At 44.7% G+C, this 24,547-nt stretch overlaps 1 protein-coding gene and 2 long non-coding RNA genes across 3 annotated transcripts in view; 1 reads left to right on the top strand and 2 right to left on the bottom strand.

The window, feature by feature from the left end:
• Positions 1-1,684: 1,684 nt before the first annotated feature.
• Positions 1,685-24,547, bottom strand: part of CLMP (CXADR like membrane protein) — a 98,938-nt gene continuing 76,075 nt past the window's right edge. Inside the window, exons 3-7 of the mRNA XM_059414952.1 lie at positions 8,522-8,723; positions 7,738-7,905; positions 7,109-7,231; positions 5,967-6,108; positions 1,685-4,923 (exon numbers count right to left, since the gene is read on the bottom strand). Coding sequence (XP_059270935.1) covers positions 4,659-4,923; positions 5,967-6,108; positions 7,109-7,231; positions 7,738-7,905; positions 8,522-8,723 — 900 coding nt within the window. The 3' untranslated portion in view covers positions 1,685-4,658. The remainder of the gene's footprint in view (positions 4,924-5,966; positions 6,109-7,108; positions 7,232-7,737; positions 7,906-8,521; positions 8,724-24,547) is intronic.
• On the top strand, positions 7,912-8,513 carry LOC132026742 (uncharacterized). The gene is made up of 3 exons (XR_009406982.1): positions 7,912-8,022; positions 8,212-8,310; positions 8,420-8,513. It is a non-coding gene; the product is annotated as an uncharacterized LOC132026742 (long non-coding RNA).
• LOC132026746 (uncharacterized) lies at positions 15,997-18,021 on the bottom strand. Its single transcript, XR_009406983.1, has 3 exons — positions 17,922-18,021; positions 17,497-17,577; positions 15,997-16,438 (listed from the first exon to the last, which is right to left on the bottom strand). It is a non-coding gene; the product is annotated as an uncharacterized LOC132026746 (long non-coding RNA).

The raw sequence follows: 24,547 nt of genomic DNA, 5'->3' as shown, positions 1-24,547 counted from the left end.
CCGGTAACCCCGTGTCCTTGATTTAGACCTTCTAGAACCTCTCGTATTTTTAGAAACATGATGTATTTTTCCTTCCTTGACTTAAAAAAAAAACCTAAACGACAGATCGTTCAGGGGCATCTTGAGAACATTAGTAATCGAGTCCGCAAGCAAAACAATAGTACTTTTAAATTGTGGTGCTTGGTGGCAGGTGTATGGGCCTTGTCATTCAAACAGCCTTTTACAGTTCCTTGAAATGTTTCCCAGGGTGTTCTTGGAAACAGGCAGGGCTGCTGCTGACTTGTTTAATAAATAAATGGGCAGATAAATGAAAAAGATTATTTTGAAACTATCTAACAGTGGTGTGGCTGGAATAAGAAAGGCCTTCCAGACAGTGCCTCCAAAATTTGTGAGGACACCTTGTCCTTGTCAAAGCCAGTGAGGCCTAGAGACAGATTAAACCTAAGAAAGAAGAATTTTCTTTTCACATTTGCCTTTTCAGGGGCGGGGGGGGGGGGCGGGGGCAATGTTGGCTTGAACACGTGGAGATATAAATTTAAAATTTCTACTCATGTCCCAAGAAATTAATTTTATATGATGCTTTTACAACGTACAGAGTGCTTTCATTTGTTGTATCACGCAATCATCAAAATATTTTTCTGAGATCTGTTATTATATGTCCCGGTATTAAGAGAAAAATGAAGTTCAGAGATGTTATTTGTAGAATTTACAGCTGGCTGAGCTAGAACGGAAGCTAGTGCTTTTGATTCAGAATCCTTGGTCAGTTTTTTGTTACATTATAGTATAATTTCCTTTCTAGAAACACATGTAACTACACAACTCAAGAAGTAAGATGTGTGCTGTGGGAGGCTCCTTTCAATTTTCTTTGGTATCTACAATCTTCCTTTTCGTACTCAGCCTACCAAGTGCAGTCTCTAAACTGTACCCTGCATTTTGCCCCTTTTAACGTCGGGACTACCTACAACATTTTAATTATTGAACCACTGGAAAGTAAAACAAGGGCCCAAATTCAGTGGCTGGGAGTGAATAAAGAAAGGAGAGTAGGTAACCTGTGTCCATTCACTCAACATACATTGTAGAACATGGACTATGCTCTTATTAAATAGAATGATTCAGACTTTATGTATTTAAAGCTCAATAAGATAAGTGTCCTGTCTCCACCTCTTCAAATACACAAGGTTTCAGACACATTCAGGATGGAAAATTAAAGTTTGGGGGTGCATAGGGGCTGCAGTAAAGAAGTATGAAGCAAAAAAAAAAAAGTCCGAAGCCTAGGGTTTCTGACTGAGGGACAGGGTCAGGATGAACATATCTGAGTCCCTGTCACATACCAAGCACTGTTGTAAGTGCTTTACATGTATTACCTCATTTAATCTTGTGAAGTTTTTTTCCCCCCAGATTTATTTGAATCTCTCAGTGTTTACTTTTGAGATTGTTTGAACCCCTTAATGTGTACTTCTGTTAGCACTTCACCTTGGTGTAAAATATTTGCTTCGTAAATATTTTGATAAAGTCCTTAAGAGCAGGATCTCTGTCGTAAGATCCTGCTGAGCACCTTGCTTTGTGAGAAATAGTACTTGGTATATTTGTCACCAAAATAAATAAGTAGTAGATCATATTCAGACTGAGTTCTGTTGTTCTTTTGGCAGCAAGCTAATGAACAAATTTTCAGGGCACGTTATATGACCTTGAGCTTCCCCTACGGTATCACCTTATTTATTTTTTAATTGCTGATACAGATACATCTGTAATAAATATTTGGTTTTTGTGATCAAATACAGTCTCAATTACAAGGCAACTTAGAAGATAAAATATAAACAGCTTAACACCAGAAATGAAGCAAAATTCTATGTCTTTTTGCAACAGCAACTCTGAAGCTCTTTTTATACAGTGTTAACAACAAGGGCGTCGACTTCATTATTTTCCAAATTTAAGTTTGGTTTATATATTTTATTGAAACAGTTATTCTCCAAATATTCACATCATTCCATCAGTATCTTCTTCCCACAAACATTTCTTCCTTCTACTTTTTAGCTAACTTACCTTTTTTTGTTTGTTTCATATTAAAGGATCAAATTTATTTGACTTAAAGTTAATAGAATATGGTTTGAAGCCAGTAGTGTCTCAAAACTTTATCTTAAGCCCAGAGCTTGCCGTATCTGAACCCCAAAACCTGACTCTAAGAGAAGTGCACTGTCATTGCTAAAACTTCAGCACCTTATCAGTCAGAATTTTCAATTCCTTAGAATTTCTCAGATTTTAGGTAGTTATCTGCTTTGTGAATTTTTCTGTAGATTTCCAGTGTGAATAGATGTCCAAAATCTGGATATTCAACTGGTATTCTAGCCTTTTAATAACTAACATGTTTAAATAACCTAAATCTCCATATCATGCAAAGGGGACTGATTCCTGCTTTCAAAGGCATATACAGGAAACCTTGGGTTCAATGGTAGTAAATAATGATAAGAGCAAATTGCTTGTGATGGTACAGCCCCAGCCTCCATAGTGTACTTGTTTGGCTCAGGTACTCTAGAAATGAGAATTCTCAGAGTTACATAGCAGAGGTGATAGGTTACCACACTACTAGAAAAATAAAAAAGAGTATGGAAGGGGTTTCTATCTTACAATGAGGCAGTGTTAGTATAAGAAGCATTCCAAATACGCCAGCCTTCTTAAATTAATAGCAGACATTCCTTACATCATTTCCTCAATGTCTCTTATTTCCCAGCTTTTTTTTTTTTTTTAAGAGGAAGACAAACCTCAGTTTACAATTTTCACCCAAGCATAAGCCCCCATTTCTTAAAGAACCTTAGAAGGAAATACATTTGCACTATATGAGGACTGTTTAGTGAGAATTAAATGGAGAAATGAAAAACCAGAGAAGTGGGGCCAAATCCCAGATCTCCCTTTTCCGTTCAAGCATCTGATTCCACTTTTTAAAAAAAAAGGTTTTGTCTCCAGATTCAGCATGGCTTTCTCTTTTCTGTAACTTGCTGCCCTTTTAATCATAAATACTTGCACTACCAATGGTGATCTGTTGACATTTGCCCTAAGGCCCTTGCAGGGCTATTTCAGATCTACGTTCTTGTCATAGGATGAATTTGACTCACAGAATATTCACCATTATTAAAAAGGCAAGTTCTTGTATTGGAAGCTGCTGCTTTTCTTTTTTATTTCTCACACACCTTTCTTCTATGAATCAACTCTTTGATGGTAATCCTGGTGAATCACTTTTGTTCATTGTTTCCAAGTTGGTGACAATTTGAACGTTAGCAGTCACTAATCCAGCCCTGTCCTGCCACCCAGGAGTTATCCTCACCATCCCTTCCCTAAATACAATTTCCTTTCCTTCCAGACCTGGACTTCCTCAGATGCTGGGAAATTACTGAATTTCTCTGTCTCTCAGGAGGGAATGACTATGACATACTTATAATGCCATTAGGAAACGTTGACGATCCCTGATCTTTTTGATAATTTAAGGCCTAGAATTATCAAAAGTTCCAGGTTCGCATCCTTCTCCTAAAATGAAAGAAATGGAGGAAGCTCCAAGTTTGATGTAATAGTAAACTGCCTTATACCATTCCTCAACATATTAAGAGAAAACTGATCTAAGCTCCCTTTCTAGTTTAATCAGTCTTAAAATGCTGATTTCCTAAGTTCTCAGAAAAGAATGTAATGATATGTCAGATGACCTTTTAGCAACTCTGAAAGATCTTTTTCTAAATGACTTCTAAGAACATCATCAAATGACACACAGTGAATGTTTTTTTTTGCTCCAGAGATCCAGCAGGAAGGTCCTCAGAGACGTCTTATTTGAAGGACAGTCCACAATTGTTCCAGCATGTATATTTCTGATATCTGTCAGTAACCCTCTGAACATCATTAAGACAGAAAGTTTTTCACAGTCCCCTATCACACATTTTGAATTCCTTCTCAGTTTCTTTATAGTTCAATAGAAGTGGGAGGTTAGTAGTGGATAGAGGGGGAGAAACTCCAATCATTCTTCACCTCCCACTAGTTCAACTCCTTGTGAAATTAATATCCAAGCCTTATGGTAAATGAAGTCAGGTCAGAAAAAATGTATTTCCTTTTTAAAATTTCTCAGAAGCAATGTGCCCCGTACATGGTGCAGCTAGGTGAAATATAAGGCTGTGGGTTCCACTTGACTTTGAATAATCACAATAATCCAGTAGGTTTGCAGAAATGCATAGAAAATTTATGAACAACATCTCATTTCTTCTTGACAATGGTGAGTCGAAGTATTGATACAAAACATCTCAGGGGAGAAGTTTTAAGTGTGTTCAGTTCCCCTTTCCCCAACCTTTTCCACCCCAGGTCCTGGTCAACAGATAACACAAATTTGGACCCCCGCTCTTCCCCACTCTGGTCTCCAGGCACCACGAGATGCCTTTTTGGAGAGGATCAGTTTACATCCTTTTTCCTGTCCGGTGTCCTATAAAGAAAGTGCTCATTTGAGTGGGTTTCATGCAATGCTCACTGCTACTGAAATGGCCTTTCATCTGGTTGGAGGGGGTTGTGTGGCTGGTGACTGAGCTTCAACGACTAGAAGCATCCTAAGATCCTGACTCCGAGGAAAGCGTGGGAGTCAAGTCCACTCTTAACTCAGACGGTTCAGAAGGCTCTGCTCTGGCTGGGGATCATGCTGGGTGCGGTTCTGCTTTGGTCAGGGTAGCATGGTGGACTTTCTTTGGTTCAGAACCCCTCCCTTCTGGCCCCACTAGGCTGTATGTGTGGGTGGCCAGCCCCGGCTGGGGCGCTGCTTCGGTGGACAGTGTCCTCTGGCTGCGTGAGGCACTATTTGCTGTGGAGCGCGTGGAGGAGGAACCCGAGCGCGAGCTCTGAGAGCCTGAGGAAGAGGAACTAGGTTTCACGAGGCGGGCTTTGGGGGCTTCCGCATCTTCCCTGAAGAGAAGAAAACAGCAGAGGTCAACTTTAATCCTGACAAGACCGCGATAGCTTCCACTATGGTTGCTTCCTTCTGAGGTTTCCCAATAAATTCCTCAAGCCGTAAACTTCACATGATGCCACTGGAAGGCAGCCATTTAGAGGAATGGGGACGTCCCCTGTCCCCGAGACTTCATGGCTGACTTACACAAATGGATGTTTTCTTAGCCCTGAAGTCAACTCTGTTACTCTGGGAGAGTAGGCACTTACCGCTGAAACTGAGTTGGGGTTTGTCTACAAAACCCCTTATTTATTTATTAGTTTGTTTATTTTTTGGTGGGCAGCAAAGCAAGGTTTACTAAGGACTGCAAAGTGATAGTAGGAAGCTCCCAAGGAGGGAGAGGACCCCAGGGAGTTGCCCAACCCTTTTATTTTTTTATTTTTTATTTTTTTAAGTCAGCTTCAGACCCTGTGTGGAGCCCAACGCGGGACTTGAACTCACAACCCTGAGATCAAAAGTAACTGACTGTGCCCACCCAGGCATCCCTACATAAACCCTTTCAGTGGCCCAGAGATTATGCCCATTCTTTATCATAAGCAATGTATAAATGGAAGTGAATCAGAAGTAACATCAAGTTGATCTTTTAATTCTCAGCTGAGAATAGAGAGCTTCACAGTAAAGGCAAGATAAACCAGACCTTCTGTCCTTAGGCTGGAACTCCTTACCTAATCAGAATAATCATTTTAACAGATTCATAGTTAAGAGGAAATGGGAGGGGCGCCTGGCTGGCTCAGTTGGTTAAGGTTAAGGGTCTGCTTCAGCTCAGGTCATGATATCAGGGGCCTGGGATTAAGCCCCAAATTGGACGCCCGGCTGAGCAGGGCGTCTGCCTATCCCTCTGCCTCTGCCCTGTCACTCCCACCCCCACTGCTGCGTCCCTCTCAAATAAATAAAAAAGCTTTAAAAAATATGAGGAAATGGGACATTTATGTTGGCTGTTCACTATAGACCTAGCTCTGGAAAGGAAGTCTAGTAGAAGGGATGTTGAAGGGAGGTTTACCGAATTTCATTAGGTCTCTCTTCTTCCTCGTATCTCTCTTTGTCTTTCCTTCGGATCAGCAGCCACACCAAGAGGAAAATCAGCAGAGCTCCAGCCACCATGCCCGTCACTGCTCCTGCTATCATGCCGATGCTCTGTACATCTGTTTTCTCAGAAACAAAAGCAGAGGTAAAACGAAACATGAGCCAAGAAATACATGCACTCGGGGACCTGGGTGTCTCAGTCTTTAAGTATCTGCCTTCAGCTCAGGTCATGATCCCAGAATCCTGGGATCGAGCCCCGCATTAGGTTCCCTGCTCAGTAGGAAGCCTGCTTTTCCCTCTCCCACTGCTTGTGTTCCCTCTCTCCCTGTGTCTCTCTCTGTCAAGTAAATAAATAAAATCTTAAAAAAAAAAAAAAGATATGAATTTAAAAAGCATAAGGCCTGGGACACCTGTCTGGTTTAGTGGGTGAAGCATGCGACTCTTAATCTCAAGGACTCTTGATTTTGAGGTTATGAGTTTGAGCCCCACATTGGGAATAGCATTTACTTAAACAGAAACACAAGCCCCAGACAGGGTATTTCCAGATGTTTCTATCTTCTTACCCTTGCTGTATGACCAACCCCCTCAATACCAAAAGGTAGCAGATCACGCCACCCCAGAATAGGCCTCTTTGACATTAGGACTATTTTAAGCTGGTTTTTTTTTTTTTTTTTTTTTTTTTGAGATAGGCTCCATACCCAAACTGGGGCTTGAACTCACGACTCTGAGATCAAGAGTCGTGATCAAGAGTCTGTCCACTACTGGCTAAGTCAGCCAGGTGCCCCGCTTAAGCTGATTATCTCTAAGAAACAGCAGACACAGAGGAGAAGTTCTGGAAACAGAGTACAAGTTACCCTTTTATAAGGGAAATTTACATTTATAAAGAAAATCTCCACTTAGTCCCCTCCTGGACATAATGAATTTCTTCAGGGAGCTGACAAATTTGCCCATGTTCCTAAACAGAGAATTAGATACCTCAGTGCAACTACTAGATTTATTTTAGCGCTAGCCATGTCCTTCTGGAAATAAAGGTCTTGACCTTGACTTTCCTCTTCCTTGTGATTAAGTGTTTTACACGGAACCAATGGGAAAGCAGGAGCGAGCCCGTTGGATACTTACACCGTACAGTGACTCGCACCACACAGCTTTCCTTCCCAGCCTCGTTGCCGGCCGTGCACTGGTAGAGTCCAGAGGACGACATGGTAAGATTGTGCAGCAGAACTCGTCCAGGGTTACTGTAGTCTACACACAAGCAGAAGGATAACTGTAATCCTCTTAGTCACAGGATCTCTGTCTACTGCTCACCTTACTGCGTCATTGACCTAAGATTCTCTAATACAGTGTGGAAGGATGAGATGATCGATTTTTTTTGAATGTGGAAAGGAAGGTGAACATTCTTTGAAACTGCACATCCTCCAGACTTAACAAAAGACTGGGAATGTGGGAGGGACAGTAAGCATCGTAATTAGCTATCATGGATACCCAATACATCTCTCCCTCGCTTCTTCTGCCACTTTTACGTGCCATTTGAGGAAAGAAAAGATGGGTGGGGTTTTTTGTTTGTTTTTGTTTTTGTTTTTGTTTGTTTGTTTGTTTTCTGTCCAGGTTGACGGATGCAACATAGAAGCTCAGAGGTTCAGCAGAGCGTTCAAGGTCACATGGTGAGTTGCTGACCAAACAAGACTCCGAGTTCACGGCTAGAGTATACCATTCTGTTGTCTCAGCAGACTGGTGGAGAGATGACTTACCAATCCTGGACTTGGGGGGGAGACGCTCATCCTCTCCCTCCTTTTCCCGGAGTCGCTGCCAGTAATACACGATGGGCTTTGTGCCAGAGGCTGACTCACACTGCAGAGTCACGTCACTTCCTTCTGTCAGCTCTCCTTCCAACTCGCATTTGGGCTTTGATGGTCTCACTGGAAAAAGAAAAAAGCTTCAAAGATCGCCAAACACCCGATTCAGTGGAAAAACCGTGTCCCGTTGAGCTGTTTCTCTAGCTGTCTCTTAAGGTCCACTGCGGAGTGGGTCTTTTGGTACGTAACCATGCTTTACAGCACCCCCAAAATGCACCCTCCTCCACCCCCTACACACATACACCCAATCCCACTGTAATTTTCAGAGGCTGGTGCCACTGTAATTTTCAGAGGCTGTCCCAGAAACTCCCTCATCCCCTCTCAAGACACTTTTCAAAGTTGAGTGTGATTTTATTAATACTGAAACAGGGACAGAAACCCATTCACTTGGATGCAATTAAATAGAGCTTAGTAGCTTCTGCTGCCAGAAACCAGAAATGGAGTTGATTCGGATCGGAGAGATGTAAGGTAAATATAAGAATGCCATTTAAACACGAGAGGATATTTAAACTTTGTAAGTGGGCTCCCATGGAAAATTGTGATTATTCTTTCTTCTTTTATTATGTCTAAAATATAGAACGTACTTCTTCCCAGGAAACTCGACTCTGGGGCATTTGGCTGTTCCTCACAGAGACCGCATTATTGAGATGGAGGGGTTTACCTTGGCACTCTAGCTTACCTAAGACTTTCAAGACGACATGACTCCACACGTAGCGCCCTGAATTCTTCACCTTGCAGCTGTACCGGCCCTCATCACTGGGCTTCAGAGGCTCAATCTGCAGGGAGGCGTCTCCTGCCAGGAAATTGGAAGCAAAGGCCACTCGGCCCTTCTGCTCCTCCGTCAGGTTACTGTAGACATGACGGCTGGAGTAGGTGATCACCTGGGGGACAGACCAAGGCCGGGCGTCAAGCAGTGTGGATCTCGGCCTTCATCTTTTGCTGATGCCAAGATGAGGAAAGGGAACACTCCTAATGGAAGAAAGCAGTCACGCCCAAAGCTGATTTCTAAGGGTCAAGAGACCCTTTGTTCTCAATGAAGTTAGAAGTACCACACGTTGGGGCGCCTGGGTGGCTCAGTGGGTTAAAGCCTCTACTTTCGGCTCAGGTCATGATCCCAGGGTCCTGGGATTGAGCCCCGAGTTGGCATCTCTGCTTAGCAAGGAGCCTCCTTCCTCCTCTCTCTCTCTCTTTGCCTGCCTCTCTGCCTATTTGTGATCTCTGTCTGTCAAATAAATAAATAAAATCTTAAAAAAAAAAAAGATTTTAAAAGTACGACATGTTTGTCTAGGCCTCCTTCTCCTTCCCAAGATAATACCTCTTTTTGTGTGTGTAGCATTTTAATTACAAAGTAGTAATTGTTTCATTAAATGCTCAGAGCCATTTCATTTAATAGGTAAGGGATTTTTGCATTTGAATTACATGTTCAGTGAAGTTCTCACAGCTAAGTCAAGGGAGGAAGGGAATGTATCATAAATGCATATAAGAGTATCAAGACTTGGGGGTGCTTCGGTGGCTCAGCGGGTTAAGCCTCTGCCTTTGGCTCAGGTCATGATCTCAGGGTCCTGGGATCAAGCCCCATCGGGTTCCCTGCTCGGCGGGAAGCCAGGTCCCCACCCCCCACGCCGCCTACTTGTAATCTCTCTCTGTGTGTGAAATAAATAAATAAATCTTTAAAAAATAAAAGTATCAAGAGTTGACTGTGAGGAGATTTGGCAGAAAAGGATGGAGAGGAGGTCTACCTTCCCCCTGCAAACCCCCCCCCTTTTTTTCTTTTTGAGAGAGTGAGCATGCACGCTCTACACCCAGCCCAGTGCAGAGCCCAACACAGAGCTTGATCCCACCACCTTGAGATCATGACCTCAGCCGGAATCAAGAGTCAGAAGCTCAACAGACGGAGCCACCCAGGTGTCCCTCCCCTGCATACCCTTTCTGACTTTTTAATTCCCTACCACCTGCATGTGAGCTATTCAAAATACGCTACACTCCTTTTGCTCAGCAATTTTACACCTGGTTTATTTTTCACATAGTGTTTTTGCAAGTTAAGTAGTTTCTCCCCTTCTCTGTGGTTTCACTTCCCATGGTTTCAGTACCCAAGGTCCAGAAGCAGATGATCCTCCTTCTGTCATATTGTCAGAAGGCAGCTGTGTGATAACACCGTGCACAATGCCTGTGTCGTCTCCCCACGCTCTGTCTCATCACAGAGGCACTGTATCATCTCACATCACAAGGCAAAGGGTGGGTATAGTACGATAAGATTTTGAAGGAGGGAGAGAAAAACCACATGCTCATAATTTTAAAATTATTTTATTAATTATTCTTAATTTCTTACTGTGCTTAATTAATTTATTTATTTTTTAAAAGATTTTATTTACTTGACAGACAGAGATCATAAGTAGGCAGAGAGGCAGGCAGAGAGAAAGGGGAAGCAGGCTCCCCACCAACCAGAAAGCCTGATGCGGGGCTCCATCCCAGGACCCTGGGACCATGATCTGAGCCGAAGGCAGAGGCTTTAACCCACTGAGCCACCCAGGCGCCCCTGTGCCTAATTTATAAATTAAACAGTACCATAGGTATATACGTATAAAAGAAACATAGTATATATAGGGTTTGGTACTATTCATGGTTTCAGGCATCCAGGGGGGGATTTTGGAACATATCCCGCACAGATAAGAGGGTAATACTGTAGGCATTATCCCCATTTCACAGACAAGTAGCAGAACCGGGATTTGAAAATAACCATCTAAGGCCATTTATGGTCTTGGTATACCAATTAACTCCCACTTCCTGTGGCCATCGGCATTCATTATACGGCTCATTAAGTCCTCTTCCAGAAAGTTTAGAAATGAAGGCGGAAAAGTGACACTATAAAATCAATCTATTTTGGGGGCGCCACAAAACCTGAGCACAGACAGGAGAACAAAGACCCAAGCAGGAATCTGAAAACCCTCCCGCCCCAGGCTCCAGTGGACCAATGGGACCCCGACAAGCCTGCGAAATATCCAAATAAGGGAAACTTGCCAAAAGACCTCTGAACTCCCCTCGAGGCCCCTTAAAAGCCCCTTTCTCCCTGCCTTGGGCACGACTTCCGCCACTCTGCTTTCCAGAGTCGGGGAACCTTGCCCGAGGGTGCCCACCTCCTCCCGGTGCAACTTTCCTGGCTCCCCTTCTCCTGAGCCCTGAAACCTCCCCGGAGAGTGTTTTCAATAAATCTTGGCTTGCACCCACTTTGCCTGGTGTTGTGTTTATCTCGCCGGAAAAACTTTACAGTTCTCTTATTATTTTTTTTTTTTAAGATTCTATTTATTTATTGACAGAGAGAGATCACAAGTAGGCAGAGAGGCGGGCAGAGAGAGAGGAGGAAGCAGGCTCCCTGCTGAGCAGAGAGCCTGATGTGGGGCTCAATCCCAGGACTCTGAGATCATGACCTGAGCCGAAGGCAGAGGCTTAACCCATTGAGCTACCCAGGCACCCCAATCTGTTTTGTTCTTACAAAAGCGTGAAGTCCAGTCAAAGGGACTGGAAGAGTTAAAGAGTAGAAGTCAATGCTTAAAATTCAGGTCTGATACCGAGGACTTCATTGTTTGGCTTTCCTTTTGGGGGGCTTCACCACTGATTAGATGAGATCGGGCGCATTCAGGGTGGTATGGCCGTAGACTTCACCGCTGGTTAGAAAGAGGAAGTCAAGGACGCCTGGGTGGCTCAGTTGGTTAAGCAGCTGCCTTCGGCTCAGGTCATGATCCCAGGGTCCTGGGATCGAGTCCCACATCAGGCTCCTTGCTAGGCAGGGAACCTGCTTCTCCCTCTGCCTCTGCCTGCCTGTGCATGCTCACTCTCTTTCCCTCTGTCTCTGACAAATAAATAAAAGTCTTAAAAAAAAAAAGAGGAAGTCAGTTGGGAAAAAATTATATCCCTTCCTACCATAAAATACATATGCGATCATGTTTTTGTTTTCCCAGGCAGGGACACCAAAGTTTAGATTACTCTAACAACAACGACAACAACCAAATCCTGGAGCGCTTGGCTGGCTCAAAGGGTACAGGACGCCAGTCTTGATCTTGGGATTGTGTGTTCAAGACCCACATTGGGAATGGAGCCTACTTAAAAAGTAATAATAATAATCTTGAGTATTAGTGAAATTTCATCTGCCTGCCTCATAGCCTATAGGCTTGGAGATTTTTTTTTAGATTTTTAAATTAATTTTTTCAGAGTGACAGATTGAGCAAGTGTGAGTAGGGTGAGGGGCAGAGGGAGAAGCAGACTCCCCACTGACGAGGACCCTGGGATCATGACCTGCGCTGAAGGCAGATGCTTAACCAACTGAGTCACTCAGGTGCTCTAGACTACATAGTTCTGGAATCTTCCCTGGTTCTGTGTGTCCATCACTCACTCCTATTAGTCACAAAAACTGTGCTGTTCTGGTCCACCAAGACTTCAAGCTATGTAACTTCAGCTTTGGCCTTTCTGCCACTCAGCATATTCTTAAACTCATTTGATTTTAAATGTCAGCAAACATTTATGGGACGACTGCTTCCCATCAAGTCACAGGGAAGCTATTCAGATGAGTAAAACCCTCTTCCTGTCTTCAAGTAATTTATAATCTCATGGGATTAGCAAGGAGAGAAGTATAAACATAGAAAACGGATTAATTAATTTGAAATAGTATCGGAGAGAATGTCCCAGAAAAGTTGGAGGCATTTGAGTTAGGCTTTGCAAGACAAGCAGACTAAATGAGAGATGATAAAGTCAGGGAGAAGGCTGCGGGGAGCATTCCAGATACACAGAAGGACACTAAAAACAGGCACACAAGCATTCGGGAATCTCCCAAGCACATTTCTGGCTGCAGCTGTTCAAATTGTTTCCCTCTGCTCAAGTCCTTAACCCCATCCTCAATCACATGGCGCCCTGCCTCACATCAGATGCTTTCCTGAAAAGATTTGAACCCAGCCAATATAATGTCCATCAGATCTCTCTCAATTATATCAAAATTCTTCTGTATCATCCATTTTGCCTTCACTATCTTTCTTTTTTTCTTTCTTTTTAAAGATTTTATTTATTTATTTGACCAAGGGAGATCACAAGTAGGCATAGAGGCAGGCAGGGAGAGAGGAGGAATTAGGCTCCCTAATTGAGCCTAATTGAGCAGAGAACCCGATGTGGGGTCGATCCCAGGACCCTGAGATCATGACCTGAGCTGAAGGCAGAGGTGTAACCCACTGAGCCACCCAGGTGCCCCACCCTCACCATCTTTCTGACAAATGTGTTTTTTCCTTTCTCTCCATGCTCTTTTTCATTGGCAAATTATTTATTGAGCTCACAGGCCAGAGTACTGTGCCAGGTGCTAGAAAACAAGCAGGGATAAGACCCAGCTCTTACCCTGCGGACCTCACAGTCTTCAGGGGGGGAGGGGGAAGGTGAGGTGGGGGAGAAGAAAGTAGGAGAAAAGTAAAGGTAGACACTGTAGCTGATAATCAACTTAAGACATTTTCCGTATCCAGCTTGGCCCACTCCCTTCAACCAGCACTGCTGCTGTGATAATTCTCATATCCTTATCGCTAACCTGACTCCGTTTTGAACTCGGTTTACCACTTCCAGCTGTCTGGCAGTTGTGTATTTCTGCTCACTCCGATCTACCTTACATCACAATCTAAGTGGATGCCAAGTTAACAGTAACCTAAAACTCACATCAGCTCTTTTCCAGCTCAGAACTCTTCAGTGGTTCCCCGCTATCTCTGAATAAGGACAGGGTTCAGTCTATGGTTCTCGGCATTGACTTCTGTGTTACCTTCCCAGTCCCATTTCCTCTTTTGTCCACCTCCCTGGGCACCGTCAGATAACACTGCCTCCCTTTCTTTAATATGATTCATGCCCTCTTGTACTCAATGCCTTTGCCCACTGCATTTTTCCAAAGAGAAACTCCTTTTTCTCCATCTCTTGACATGAAGAACTATTCATTCTTTCTGGGTGCCTGGGTGGCTCAGTCAGTTAAGTGTCTAATTCTTTTTTTTTTTTTTTTTAAAGATTTTATTTATTTATTTGACAGAGAGAAATCACAAGTAGATGGAGAGGCAGGCAGAGAGAGAGAGAGGGAAGCAGGCTCCCTGCTGAGCAGAGAGCCCGATGCGGGACTCGATCCCAGGACTCTGAGATCATGACCTGAGCCGAAGGCAATGGCTTAACCCACTGAGCCACCCAGGCGCCCAAGTGTCCAATTCTTGATTTCAGCTCAGGTCATGATCTCGGGGTCATGATATCGAGCCCCATGTTGGGTTCCATGCTCAGCAGGGAGTTTGCTTAGGATTCTCTCCCTCTGCCCCTCTCCCGACTCCTTCTCTCTCTCTCTCTCTCTCTCTCTCCATCTCCCTCTCAAATAAATAAATAAATCTTCAAAAAAAAAATTTTTCCTTTCATTCTTCTAAGTCCCAAATCAATGTTAACCTCTTACGACACCTTCCGGGTTATGACACTCAGACTAATGGCCTCTTCCCTCCCCCCTCCCAACTCTTTGCATCTTTGCAGCATTTTCATGAGAGGAGAAATGGTGAAAGACTTGGGCACATAGATTGTTAGATCCCCTTCCTATCATGCTGAGTGTGGACCAGGAGACCCTTGGGACATTCTGGTTATATATATGTCTGTTGCCATTAATCGTCTTTGGCGAGGCTAGAATGCAATTCTGCAAGCCTTTATTGAATACACATTTACTGAAAACATACTCCGTGCTTAGCACTGTGCTAGAGATGATATCAAAACAAAGAAAATTGTTTTGGGGCCCCGGGGTGGCTCAGTGGGTTCAAGCCTCTGCCTTTGGCTCAGGTCATGGTCCCAGGGTCCTAGGATGGAGCCCCACATCGGGCTCCCCGCTGGGGGAGCCCCCTTCCTCCTTTCTCTGCCTGCCTTTCCCGCCTACTTGTGATCTCTGTCTGTCAGATAAATAAATAAAATTAAAAAAAGAAAAAATTGTTTTATGAAAGTGTTGAGGGCCAGGATGTGCCACCCAGAATAAGCCACTTTGCATGTGCGTAAGAATTTCAAATGCTAAAGGCATTTGAGTTCTTGAAGCTGCTTGACTTCAAAGCAGAGCCTCCTCTAAGAATTTAAGTGTAATAAATCCCCTCCTGAGAACAACTCTAATCTTCTCTTCTAGGAGACCAGAAATCAGCACCACACCCAGACAGACAAGATCACCAGCGAGCATATCTCTGGCATTCTAGCATCTCTAGCATATCTCGGGTTCGTTCTTCTAAGGGCCCGTTTATCTTCCTCAAAAGTCGTTTGTTTTTCCCAAAGTGTCCTTTCTCCTCTTCCCTTTCCCCGACTAAGTTAGGTATGTAGTCCAAATTCTAGCCACCCCTTGGAGTTACTCATCTGTGGGTACTTATTCTCACACGTTACCTACATGGTACACAGAAGTTAATAGACTTCTGTTTGTTTTCCTCCTATTAACTCTTCCCTTGGTTGTATACCTGAAACTAATATAATTGTTCTATGTCAAATATATCTCCGTAAAAAATTTTTATAAAATTTTTAAAGAGAGAAAACAAACCAACTAACAAAAATCTGTCTTTTATTCGTCTAATTTACAGTGCCCCAGCTAGAAAACCTAGGAGGGGAAAGGGGAAAAGATACCCCCCCCACCTACAGTTTTAAAGGAAAACTTAAAAAAAAAAAGGGTAAAATTATGATTCTCATATACAAAGAAAATAAGTATGTGTCAAAGATTTTATTTAACTCATTAATAAATGATGGAACCAGAAAGATTTTTACAACAGGTTCAAATAAGAATCAGACAAAGACTTGTAGTCTCCGTTGGACAAAATTCCTTTGCATCTCTATACACAGGACCCACTGCCATGCTGTAGATACGGAAACAGGGCCATCGCTATGGGCATTCCACAAGTTAATTTCTATTTCTGTGGAGATTAACATGTGAGGAAAGTTAGATCGTAATTTATCTGGAAATTTGGAGTCTGAGCATGAAGACGATGTTTGGGAGGGACCTTCCTGTGGTATACTGTATGGGGGGATGGAGGCAAGTGTTCAGCCTTTGGTAGGAAGAGATCCTCTATTGGTATGACAGTAAGGGGAACTAGATTCCTTGAAGGCTGCTCCCCTCTGCCCCCCACTCCCCTACTGCCCTCCCCCTCGGCAGGTGGTTTCACAGTTCAGCTCTCTGGGTCTGTAAATGAGAATTCCTGCTGGAGTACCAAGAAGAGCATTCGTTTCCTTCCTTCGGACTGGAATGAGGGCTGCCAGGGAAACGGGAGCTAGCTTCACTGGGGCAGCACCATCGGCTGCTCTTGAAGGCTCAGATAATTCTTCAAAGACATTTCGCAGCAAATTGGCAAGCCTGACCAGTTACAGAATGTTTAGAACGAGAAGAGACGGTCGGAAGAAGAGGAGTGATCCATCCACCTCCACCCGGAAGTAGAAATGCGGACAAAGGCTGGATTTGAATGGTAAGCTAAAAAGACCCAAGAGCGCAGTCATTTATTCAACAAATTTTGAGCCTCCACAATTTGCCAGCCTCTGTTACAGGTGCCGAGGAAGATCCGTGAACACAGCAGTTGAAAATCCCAGTCCCTGGGGAGGATGCATTCTGGTGGCAGGAAACAGACATGGAAGACCACTGTATGGTACATTTGACAATACTACGAAAATAACAGAGCAGGGAAGGGGGTGGTAGTCACCAGGGGGACAGACTGCAGTTTCAATAAGGTGGTCAAAGTAGACCTGGCTGGAAGGAGACAGGAGGGCGTGTCTTAAAGACGCCAAACTAGCCTTGGGGAAAGAGAGTTCTTTTTTTTAGATTTTATTTATTTATTTGACAGACAGAGATCACAAGCAGGCAAAGAGCCAGGCAGAGGGGCAGGGGAAGCAGGCTCCCTGACAAGCAGAGAGCCCAATGCAGGGCTTGATCCTAGAACCCGGAGATCATGACCCTAACTGAAGGCAGAAACTTTAACCCACTGAGCCACCCAGGCACCCGGGGAAAGAGAGTTCTAAGCAAAGAAAAGAGGCAAAGCAGAAGCCCTTAAGGTAGAAGCATGCCTTAGCGTGTTTGAGGAACGTCAGAGAGGCCTGGGTGCTGGAGTAAGCCAGGCGGATAGCAAATGAGGTCAGGCAGGGGGGCCAGATCCTGCTGGGCCTCCGGGCCATTGTGAAGATGATGGTTTTCACTCTGCGGGAAGTGGGGGCTATTTTAGAGGATTTTGAGCAGAAGAGTGTCATGATATGATTTGTTTTGGGAATAGGCTGTAGGAGACCAAAAATGGAAACAGGAAAACCAGTCAAGAGGCTGTTGGAGTCAGGGCCCCTGGGTGGCTCAGTTGTTAGGCGTCTGCCTTCGACCCAGGTTATGATCCCCACGTCCTGGAAGTGAGCTCTGAGCTGGGCTCCCTGCTCAGCAGGGACCCTGCTTCCCCCTCGCCCCTCCCGCTGCTTGTTCTCTGTCAAATAAATAATGTCTTTTAGACAATTGTGTATTTGTGGTATGAGAGAAAGAGAAGAGTCCAGGGCCACTCTCATGTTGGGGTGGGAGCCTATGAGAAGAGAAAGGAGCTACCAACCCGGAGAGAAGACAGAGCCGAGGAGGCCTGAAGTCGGAGGAAGTGTGCAGGGTGAGGCTGGTTAGGAGCTTAGTTCTGGGCTTCTTACCTGTGAGACTACCTGTCCAACAGCCAGAGGCATGGGGTAAAGCACGTGCATATACATGTGTTGGATATTCAAGAGGGAGGCCTGGAAATACGGGTTTGAGAATTCTAAGCTTGTGGATGGTATTTAAAGGCCTGAGACTAGATAAGATTCCCCGATGGCACGAATATAGAGATTAAGAAAAGGAGGATTAAATAAGACTCTCCAGAGAGTAGCTGTCTAAACAAAGATAGAGCTCATCAAAATACCACCGACAGGGACGCCTGGGTGGCTCAGTGGGTTAAGCCTCTGCCTTGGGCTCAGGTCATGATCTCGGCGTCCTGGGATCAAGCCCTGCATGAGGCCTGCTTCCCCCTCCCCCTCTGCCTGCTTGTGATCTTTCTCTGTCAAATAAATAAATAAAATCTTAAAAAAAAAATACCACCAACCTCAGAGTAAAACTGTTGACTGTCGTCTCTTTAGCGGACTCTTCAAGTCCAGCCTTTGCTCACATTTCCTGCTTTACTCCTGGATGACAACTCCTCTTCCTCCTACCCTCTCTTTCATAAAGACTCTGAAGTGCACCTTGAAACCACCCGCTGAGGGAGGAGACAGTAGGGGGATGGGGGGTCAGGGAAGCAACCTTGAAGAGGTCTGATTACTCATTATCCTACATTAATGAGGATCTCTCCCTACCCCAACCTGAACATTTGCACTCCCAACACATACACAATAGGGAGGTCCCTCCCAAGCTTCATCTTTATGCAGAGGAATATTCTGGAAAGTACAGGAAATGCACGATTTCAGTCAAAGGTCCAGTGCTTAATCCTAGACAAAAGTTCTGTCTTGAATTTCTGCATTCTTTTCGAGAGAAGCTGTAAATTCTGCGGGAGGGGGCAGAGGGAAAGAAAGGGATTTAGTTTTAGGAATTTGGAGCTGAGATGCTAGCTCTGAAATCTGTCTTGGGCAACGGACTTCAGAATCTCAAAGGCATAGAGCTCAGGTTTTCTGCAGCCAAGTTTAAGGTCTCATTTATCCTCACATATTAAAAGAAAATGAGGACAACAATTCTTAGCTACCGACCTCACAGGCTCCTAGTAAGAACTGTAAGAGCGGAAATCTGTGAAAGGACGTCATTCCTTTGCTCGCTGACCATCTCGTGACTATTCTGGGCCAAGCACAGCCCTTGGCCCTGGACATAGGAAAATATGCATTAGGCCCAGAAATGAAAATCCACCAACACAATGCAATACTTCCAGTTGGAGAGTTCTGTTTTTATTTAACAAACACATATGTGTTATTTATTTTATGTGAGGCACTGTTCTAAATGCTTTATAAGTATTAGCCCCTTGCATTAAAGAGAAAAAAAAACCCACGTCAGTGAAAAGTTCATAGCAAGATCAAGGAGATTAAGGAAGTGAGTGTCCCCAGCTTAGACTTGAGGGCATTCTTTTGTTTGATATTCTTTTTTTAAAATTAATTAATTAATTAATTTGGCAGAGAGAGAGAGAGACAGACGGACGCACACACACACACAGAAAGAGAGAGAACACAAGCAGGGCGAGCGGGAAAGGGAAGCAGGCTTCCTGCTGAGCACAGAGCCGGATCAGATCATGACCTGAGCCAAAGGCAGCCACATAAGGACTGAGCCACCCAGGTGGCGGTTTGGTTTGATACATTCTTTAGAGAGGGCCTTGTGTGAGGTGGGAACATATATCCTAATCTGAAACTGGATCGGCAACAGTTTATCCTGCTTGACTGGGGGCGTTCTTTTCCAACCTCCGGGGTTCACAGACTCAACGGCATTTCCCATGGAGACTAGACATCCCAGAAAGGAGTCTTCGGGCCTGGGAAAGGTTTCTCTCCTATTCTTATCCCTCAAAGTGCAACCAGCCTCCTGTTCCCCGGTGTGGTCAGGGATCGGGAGCACAAAGGCAAAAGAAACGTAGATAAAATTAAACCTTCTTAACAACTTGCAGGGCGTTGACAAATATTTAAGGAATGCAGAGTACAACCTTCCTCCTGGAACTCCCAGCCATCTTAAGGGTAATAAGGTCTTGCTAGAGGCAAAAGGCAGCCCTAGCTCCACCACAGCCAGACCTCCAGGATCCTGGTTCTGTTCGTTAACATATGAAAATTCCTTTTGGAAACTTGCTTTCCCTCTGCCCTCCCAATGTAAAAGTATACGGGCAATCGCTCCTTACAATCCTGAGGCAGCTCATTCTTTCTTTTTCAGAATGTTTTGTAAAAGATTTTATTTATTTATTTGAGACAGGGAGAGAGAGCACAACAGGGCAAGCAGTAGGCACAGGGAGAGGGAGAAGCAGGCTCTCCGCTGCTGAGCAGGGAGCAGAGTACAGGGCTCGATCCCCTGACCATGGGGTCATGACCCTCGCTGAAGCCGACTGAGCCAGGCAGGTGTTCCAAGTTAGCTCTTTCTGCCCCTGGGTCCAGTCCCTGTGCACCCCCCCCCTTTTTAAAGATTTTATTTATTTATTTATTTGACAGAGAAACACAGGGAGAGAGAAGGAACACAAGCCCGGGGAGTGGGAGAGGCAGAAGGAGAAGCCGGTCTCCTGCTGAGTAGGGAGCCCCATTTGGGGCTGGATCCCATCCTGGAACCTGAGCTGAAGGCAGACACCCAACGACTGAGCCACCCAAGTGCACCCAGTCCCTGTGTTTTGATAAAAACCACCTTTTGGCACCAAAAACATCCTAAGAATTCTCTCTCTTTTTTTAAAAGTAGGCTCCCAGCATAACACAGAGCCCCAAGAATTCTTTCTTAACCACTTGCTGCAGACATCAGCCTGTCACCATGTCTGAGGAATTTCCTTGTCCTACCTCACTGCTTTCTGTTTTTCTCCAATAAAACCTATGAACTCTGACCCAGGGGAAAAAAAGTACATTATTATTTTGCAAATAATTTGACAGGGCTCCCAGCATCCCTGAAAGCTCCCCGCTAGAGGAGTCTCAGACCAGGAAAAGCCAGGTCGCAGCCCTTCTGATACCGTATTTGTTTGTTTTACATGTTTGCATGGTGTTCTTGGCCCCACATCCTGTTGTACTGGGTAAAAGGATCAGTTTCTTGGGGCGGTGGAAGCAGCTGCCGTAGAAATGCCAACTCACTGGGACAATAGGGAGAGGAGGAAATATATTAGCAACAGGAAGCAAACTGGAAGCTTTAGAGTTTACCTCCTCTTAAGACTGAAAGGGGAGGGGCTGATATTTGGAAGTAGGACAAGTGAGGTGGGAATGCCTCGCAGGTACTCAATGAATGTTATTTTCTGACTTTTTCATGTTACCTCATAGCTGCATAATCATTATGAGGAAGTGAGTCTGTGCTTCCTAGGAAGAATGAAGAGATTCTAAACCAGAAATAAGTAAAGAGCTCGGAATTGGTTTTTTAATTTGATTAATTTTTATCTTAAGTAAACTCTGTGCCACATACGGGGCTTGAACTCACGACCCCAGAGATCAAGAGTTTCACGTTCTGGGGCACTTGGGTGGCTCAGTGGGTTAAGCCCCTGCCTTCAGCTTAGGTCTTGATCTCAGGGTCCTGGGATCGAGCCCTGCATAGGGCTCTCTGCTCAGCGGGGAGCCTGCTTCCCCCTTCTCTCTCTGCCTGCCTCTCTGCCTGCTTGTGATCTCTGTCTATTAAATAAATAAAATCTTTGAAAAAGAGTCTCACATTCTACCAACTGAACCAACCGGGTACCCCAAGAGCTGGGTAATTTTTAGGAATTTGGGGGGTTTGTGGGATTTGAGAAGTGGGTAAACCTTTTTGCTCTAGGGGATTTCTTTCTTATTCATGTTACTATTTGGATGAATATTTCCTATTTTTGAAAGTCACATTTGACTTCGGAGAGACTGAGTAAGGTGCGGTCCACAGGAGACTCTGGCTGCTTTAAGTCTCCTATAGAATAGGAGCTTTCCAGCTTTGAACAGACTTACACCAAGAAACTTACATCCGTGACCCAGCACGCACATGGAGCGCACTAGACAACTGAAGTGTAAGTTTCAGGAAGTAGTGTATGTGCAATACACTGATATTTTCCAGTCTGTGTTAAACAAACAAACAAACAAACAACCCAGTCTGCTCGCTTAGAATCCACTACTGAGTCCCGACTGGAAAAAACACTGCACCAGGGCACACTGACGAAGAGTGAGCAAGCAGGGAAGTCACTGGGTTGACATTTAAGCAGGAGCCCCTCCACTTACAGCTCTGCACTTTGGTCGGTTAATTTACCTTCCTGAACCTTAAGTTCCTCAGTTGTAAAACAGGGGTAAGCGGGGTGCCTGGGTGGCTCAGTGGGTTGGGCCGCTGCCTTCGGCTCGGGTCGTGATCTCAGGGTCCTGGAATCGAGTCCCGCATTGGTCTCTCTGCTCAGCAGGGAGCCCACTTCCCTCTCTCTCTCTCTGCCTGCCTCTCCATCTACTTGTGATTTCTCTCTGTCAAATAAATAAATAAAATCTTAAAAAAAATAAAACGAGGGTAAGCGACATCATTGGGTTTTTGCTAGTAAGCCCTCACAATCGCTTTTATTAGGCTGGTTCAGGGAAGTCGCTGAGGTTTCCAAAATTGTCCCACCCAGTACCCAGAGAACATAAGTCATTCCATGCATTTGTAGAGCAAAGCCCTGTAGCTGAAAGCCTCCGTTTCCCACACTTGTGCACACACTGGACTAAAGCTCAGCCCCCTGAAGTTGGCACCTAAGGCCAGGGCAGCCTGGGTTGCCCCTCGTCTTTGGTTCCTGTCCTCGCATCTCTGAATAGCCTTGTCCCCAAGCTTGAGGTCCCTTGATTCTGAACAACACCCTCTGATATGTCTTTGTCTTGGATCATGCAGTCTTCTCTCCTTTTGAAATGCCTCTTTTTTATTTTTGCTTCAACAACACCTACACAGGCCTCAAGATCAAGCTCAAAGGCCACCGTCTGTGTATTAGCCTGTGTATTAGATCCCTTTGTAGAATCACTTCCTCCTGTGAGCCTCAGCCCTTTGGACTTGGCCCCACCACAGCACCTGGTATATCCAGGTAGGGCTGACTCCCGGGTGCTTTTCTCCCCTTCCCTCCAAATCCTGTCCCATTATTTAATGGGGGAAAAAGGGGCTGGGGGAGACACCTAAGGTAAGTATGTAACATCTTTGGAAAGCAGACCTTGTACAACTCCAAAATAATCTTACTATAATTAAATAACCATTGCCCAATGTGAGCATTTCACACGCATTTAGGACTCAGGTTGGGGCTCAGTTCCAGCCTTCCAGTTTGGCTCATTTTTTTTCAGACACATATTGAATATCAGGTACAAGTGTGTCCCTTTGTCCTAGCTGTGGTTTTAATTCTAGGAAATGCAGAGCTGAGACTAAGCCCTTGCCCTGGGGTGCGGTGGGGGAGGGGAGTGATGGGAGAACAGTGAATATAAATTTAATCCTTTTGCAAACAAACAAAAAATGAAGTCCATGAAATTCAGCTGTTGTGGGGTTGGGTGTCTTGTGACACGCCTGGTGGACCTGTTACAGATGCATTTTTTTTGTTTTTTTGTTTTTAAAAGATTTTATTTATTTATTTTTCAGAGAGAGAGGCATTGAGGGAGGGAACAGGAGCAGGGATAATGTGAGAGGGAGAAGGACATAGAGGCTCTCCAGCAGACTCTCAGCATGGAGCATGGTGGTCCTGGGGGTGGGCTCCAACCCAGGAATCCTGAGATCATGACCTGAGCCAAAATCGAGAGCCAGAAGCTCAAGCCCTTGATCAGGAGTTTTCTTGCTGAAGATCAAGGACTAGGGGGAAAGGAGAAAAGGAGGTGGCCGGAGGGATTTGGCACATAAATGAGAACATCTCTGCCCTAATTTCTCCACCCAAAAAATAGAGGGGAAAGGTCTCTGCTGTGTGTTCATAACTGACCCTGGGGGAGATGGAAAGTAACTGTGTTTCCATCCCTAGAACCAGGAGGAGAGCTCCGGAGTTCTAGAGGCTGCGCTATCTACCTAGGCTGAAATTCAAATATTCGCCAAACTGCTTACCCGCTCCCAAATGGTCTCTGCATTTCTCAGTCTCCTAGACAAAAAGGAGGGAGCCAATTCTGCTCAGATTGAAATGCAAGGTTAACCTTGGGGTCTAGGTTATTGGCTAGCCTACCTTAGGCACCACGTCTGGTCCAGCCCCTCCTGTATTTTCTCTCTCACCCTCACTCATTCCAAAAATGGTGGCAAATTTACCCACTACATTGGTATGTTACACCTTGATATCCCAGCTACCCATGACTATAGTGGAAGCCTCTACTGTAGAGTCGGAAATTGTTCAACTGATCTTGCTTCTACTCAAGTCTCTTTTAATAAAAATCAGTGTGCTTCCACACAGGGCCAGGTTGATCGCATTAGGCACATCTATGTCCCTGTGGCTCCTAAAATCCTTCAAGAACTCCACGACAATGTAAGAAAGTATCGGAGCTTCCTAACCTGTTCCACAAGACCTTTTGTGTTCTCATCCTGCAACCTCTGTGAGCTCACATTTTGTACTCCACGTATGCTAGCTGCTCATGATTTCCCAGAACTTTCCAGCCTTTGTGTCTAGACTCTTGTGATTCCTCAGTGCAATCAGGAAATTCTATCAGTGCTCAGATCAGCTGCGACTTCTTTACAGGAGCTGCCCTTGACTCCCCCCACCAACTACTCTTGCCTCCTTCATATTCAGCTAGAGCACTCTGCCTATTTCTATCATTATCTCTGTCACTTAGTTCTCAAGTTATGCCTTCACACAACTACCTCCTTCATGTGGATAGTGGGAATCTAGTATTTACTCTGTTTAACCTAAATTTATTTTGAGGGGAACGTGGGTGGCTCAGTTGGTCAAGCATCTGCCTTCGGCTCGGGTCGTGATCCCAAGGTCCTAGGATCCAGCCTCACTTCGGGCTCCCTGCTCAGCGGGGAGCCTGCTTCTCCTGCTGCCTGCCGCTCCCCCTGCTTGTGCTCTCTCACTCTCTCTGACAAATTAATAAATAAATAAAATCCTTACAAAAAAACCCCCACCAAATTAAAAAAAAATTGATTTTCACTCTTTTAGAACTTGCAATAGTA

The sequence above is a fragment of the Mustela nigripes genome, chromosome 1, assembly GCF_022355385.1.
Source record: "Mustela nigripes isolate SB6536 chromosome 1, MUSNIG.SB6536, whole genome shotgun sequence".
NCBI lineage: Eukaryota > Metazoa > Chordata > Mammalia > Carnivora > Mustelidae > Mustela > Mustela nigripes.
This window is presented reverse-complemented; position numbering and strand designations above follow the sequence as displayed.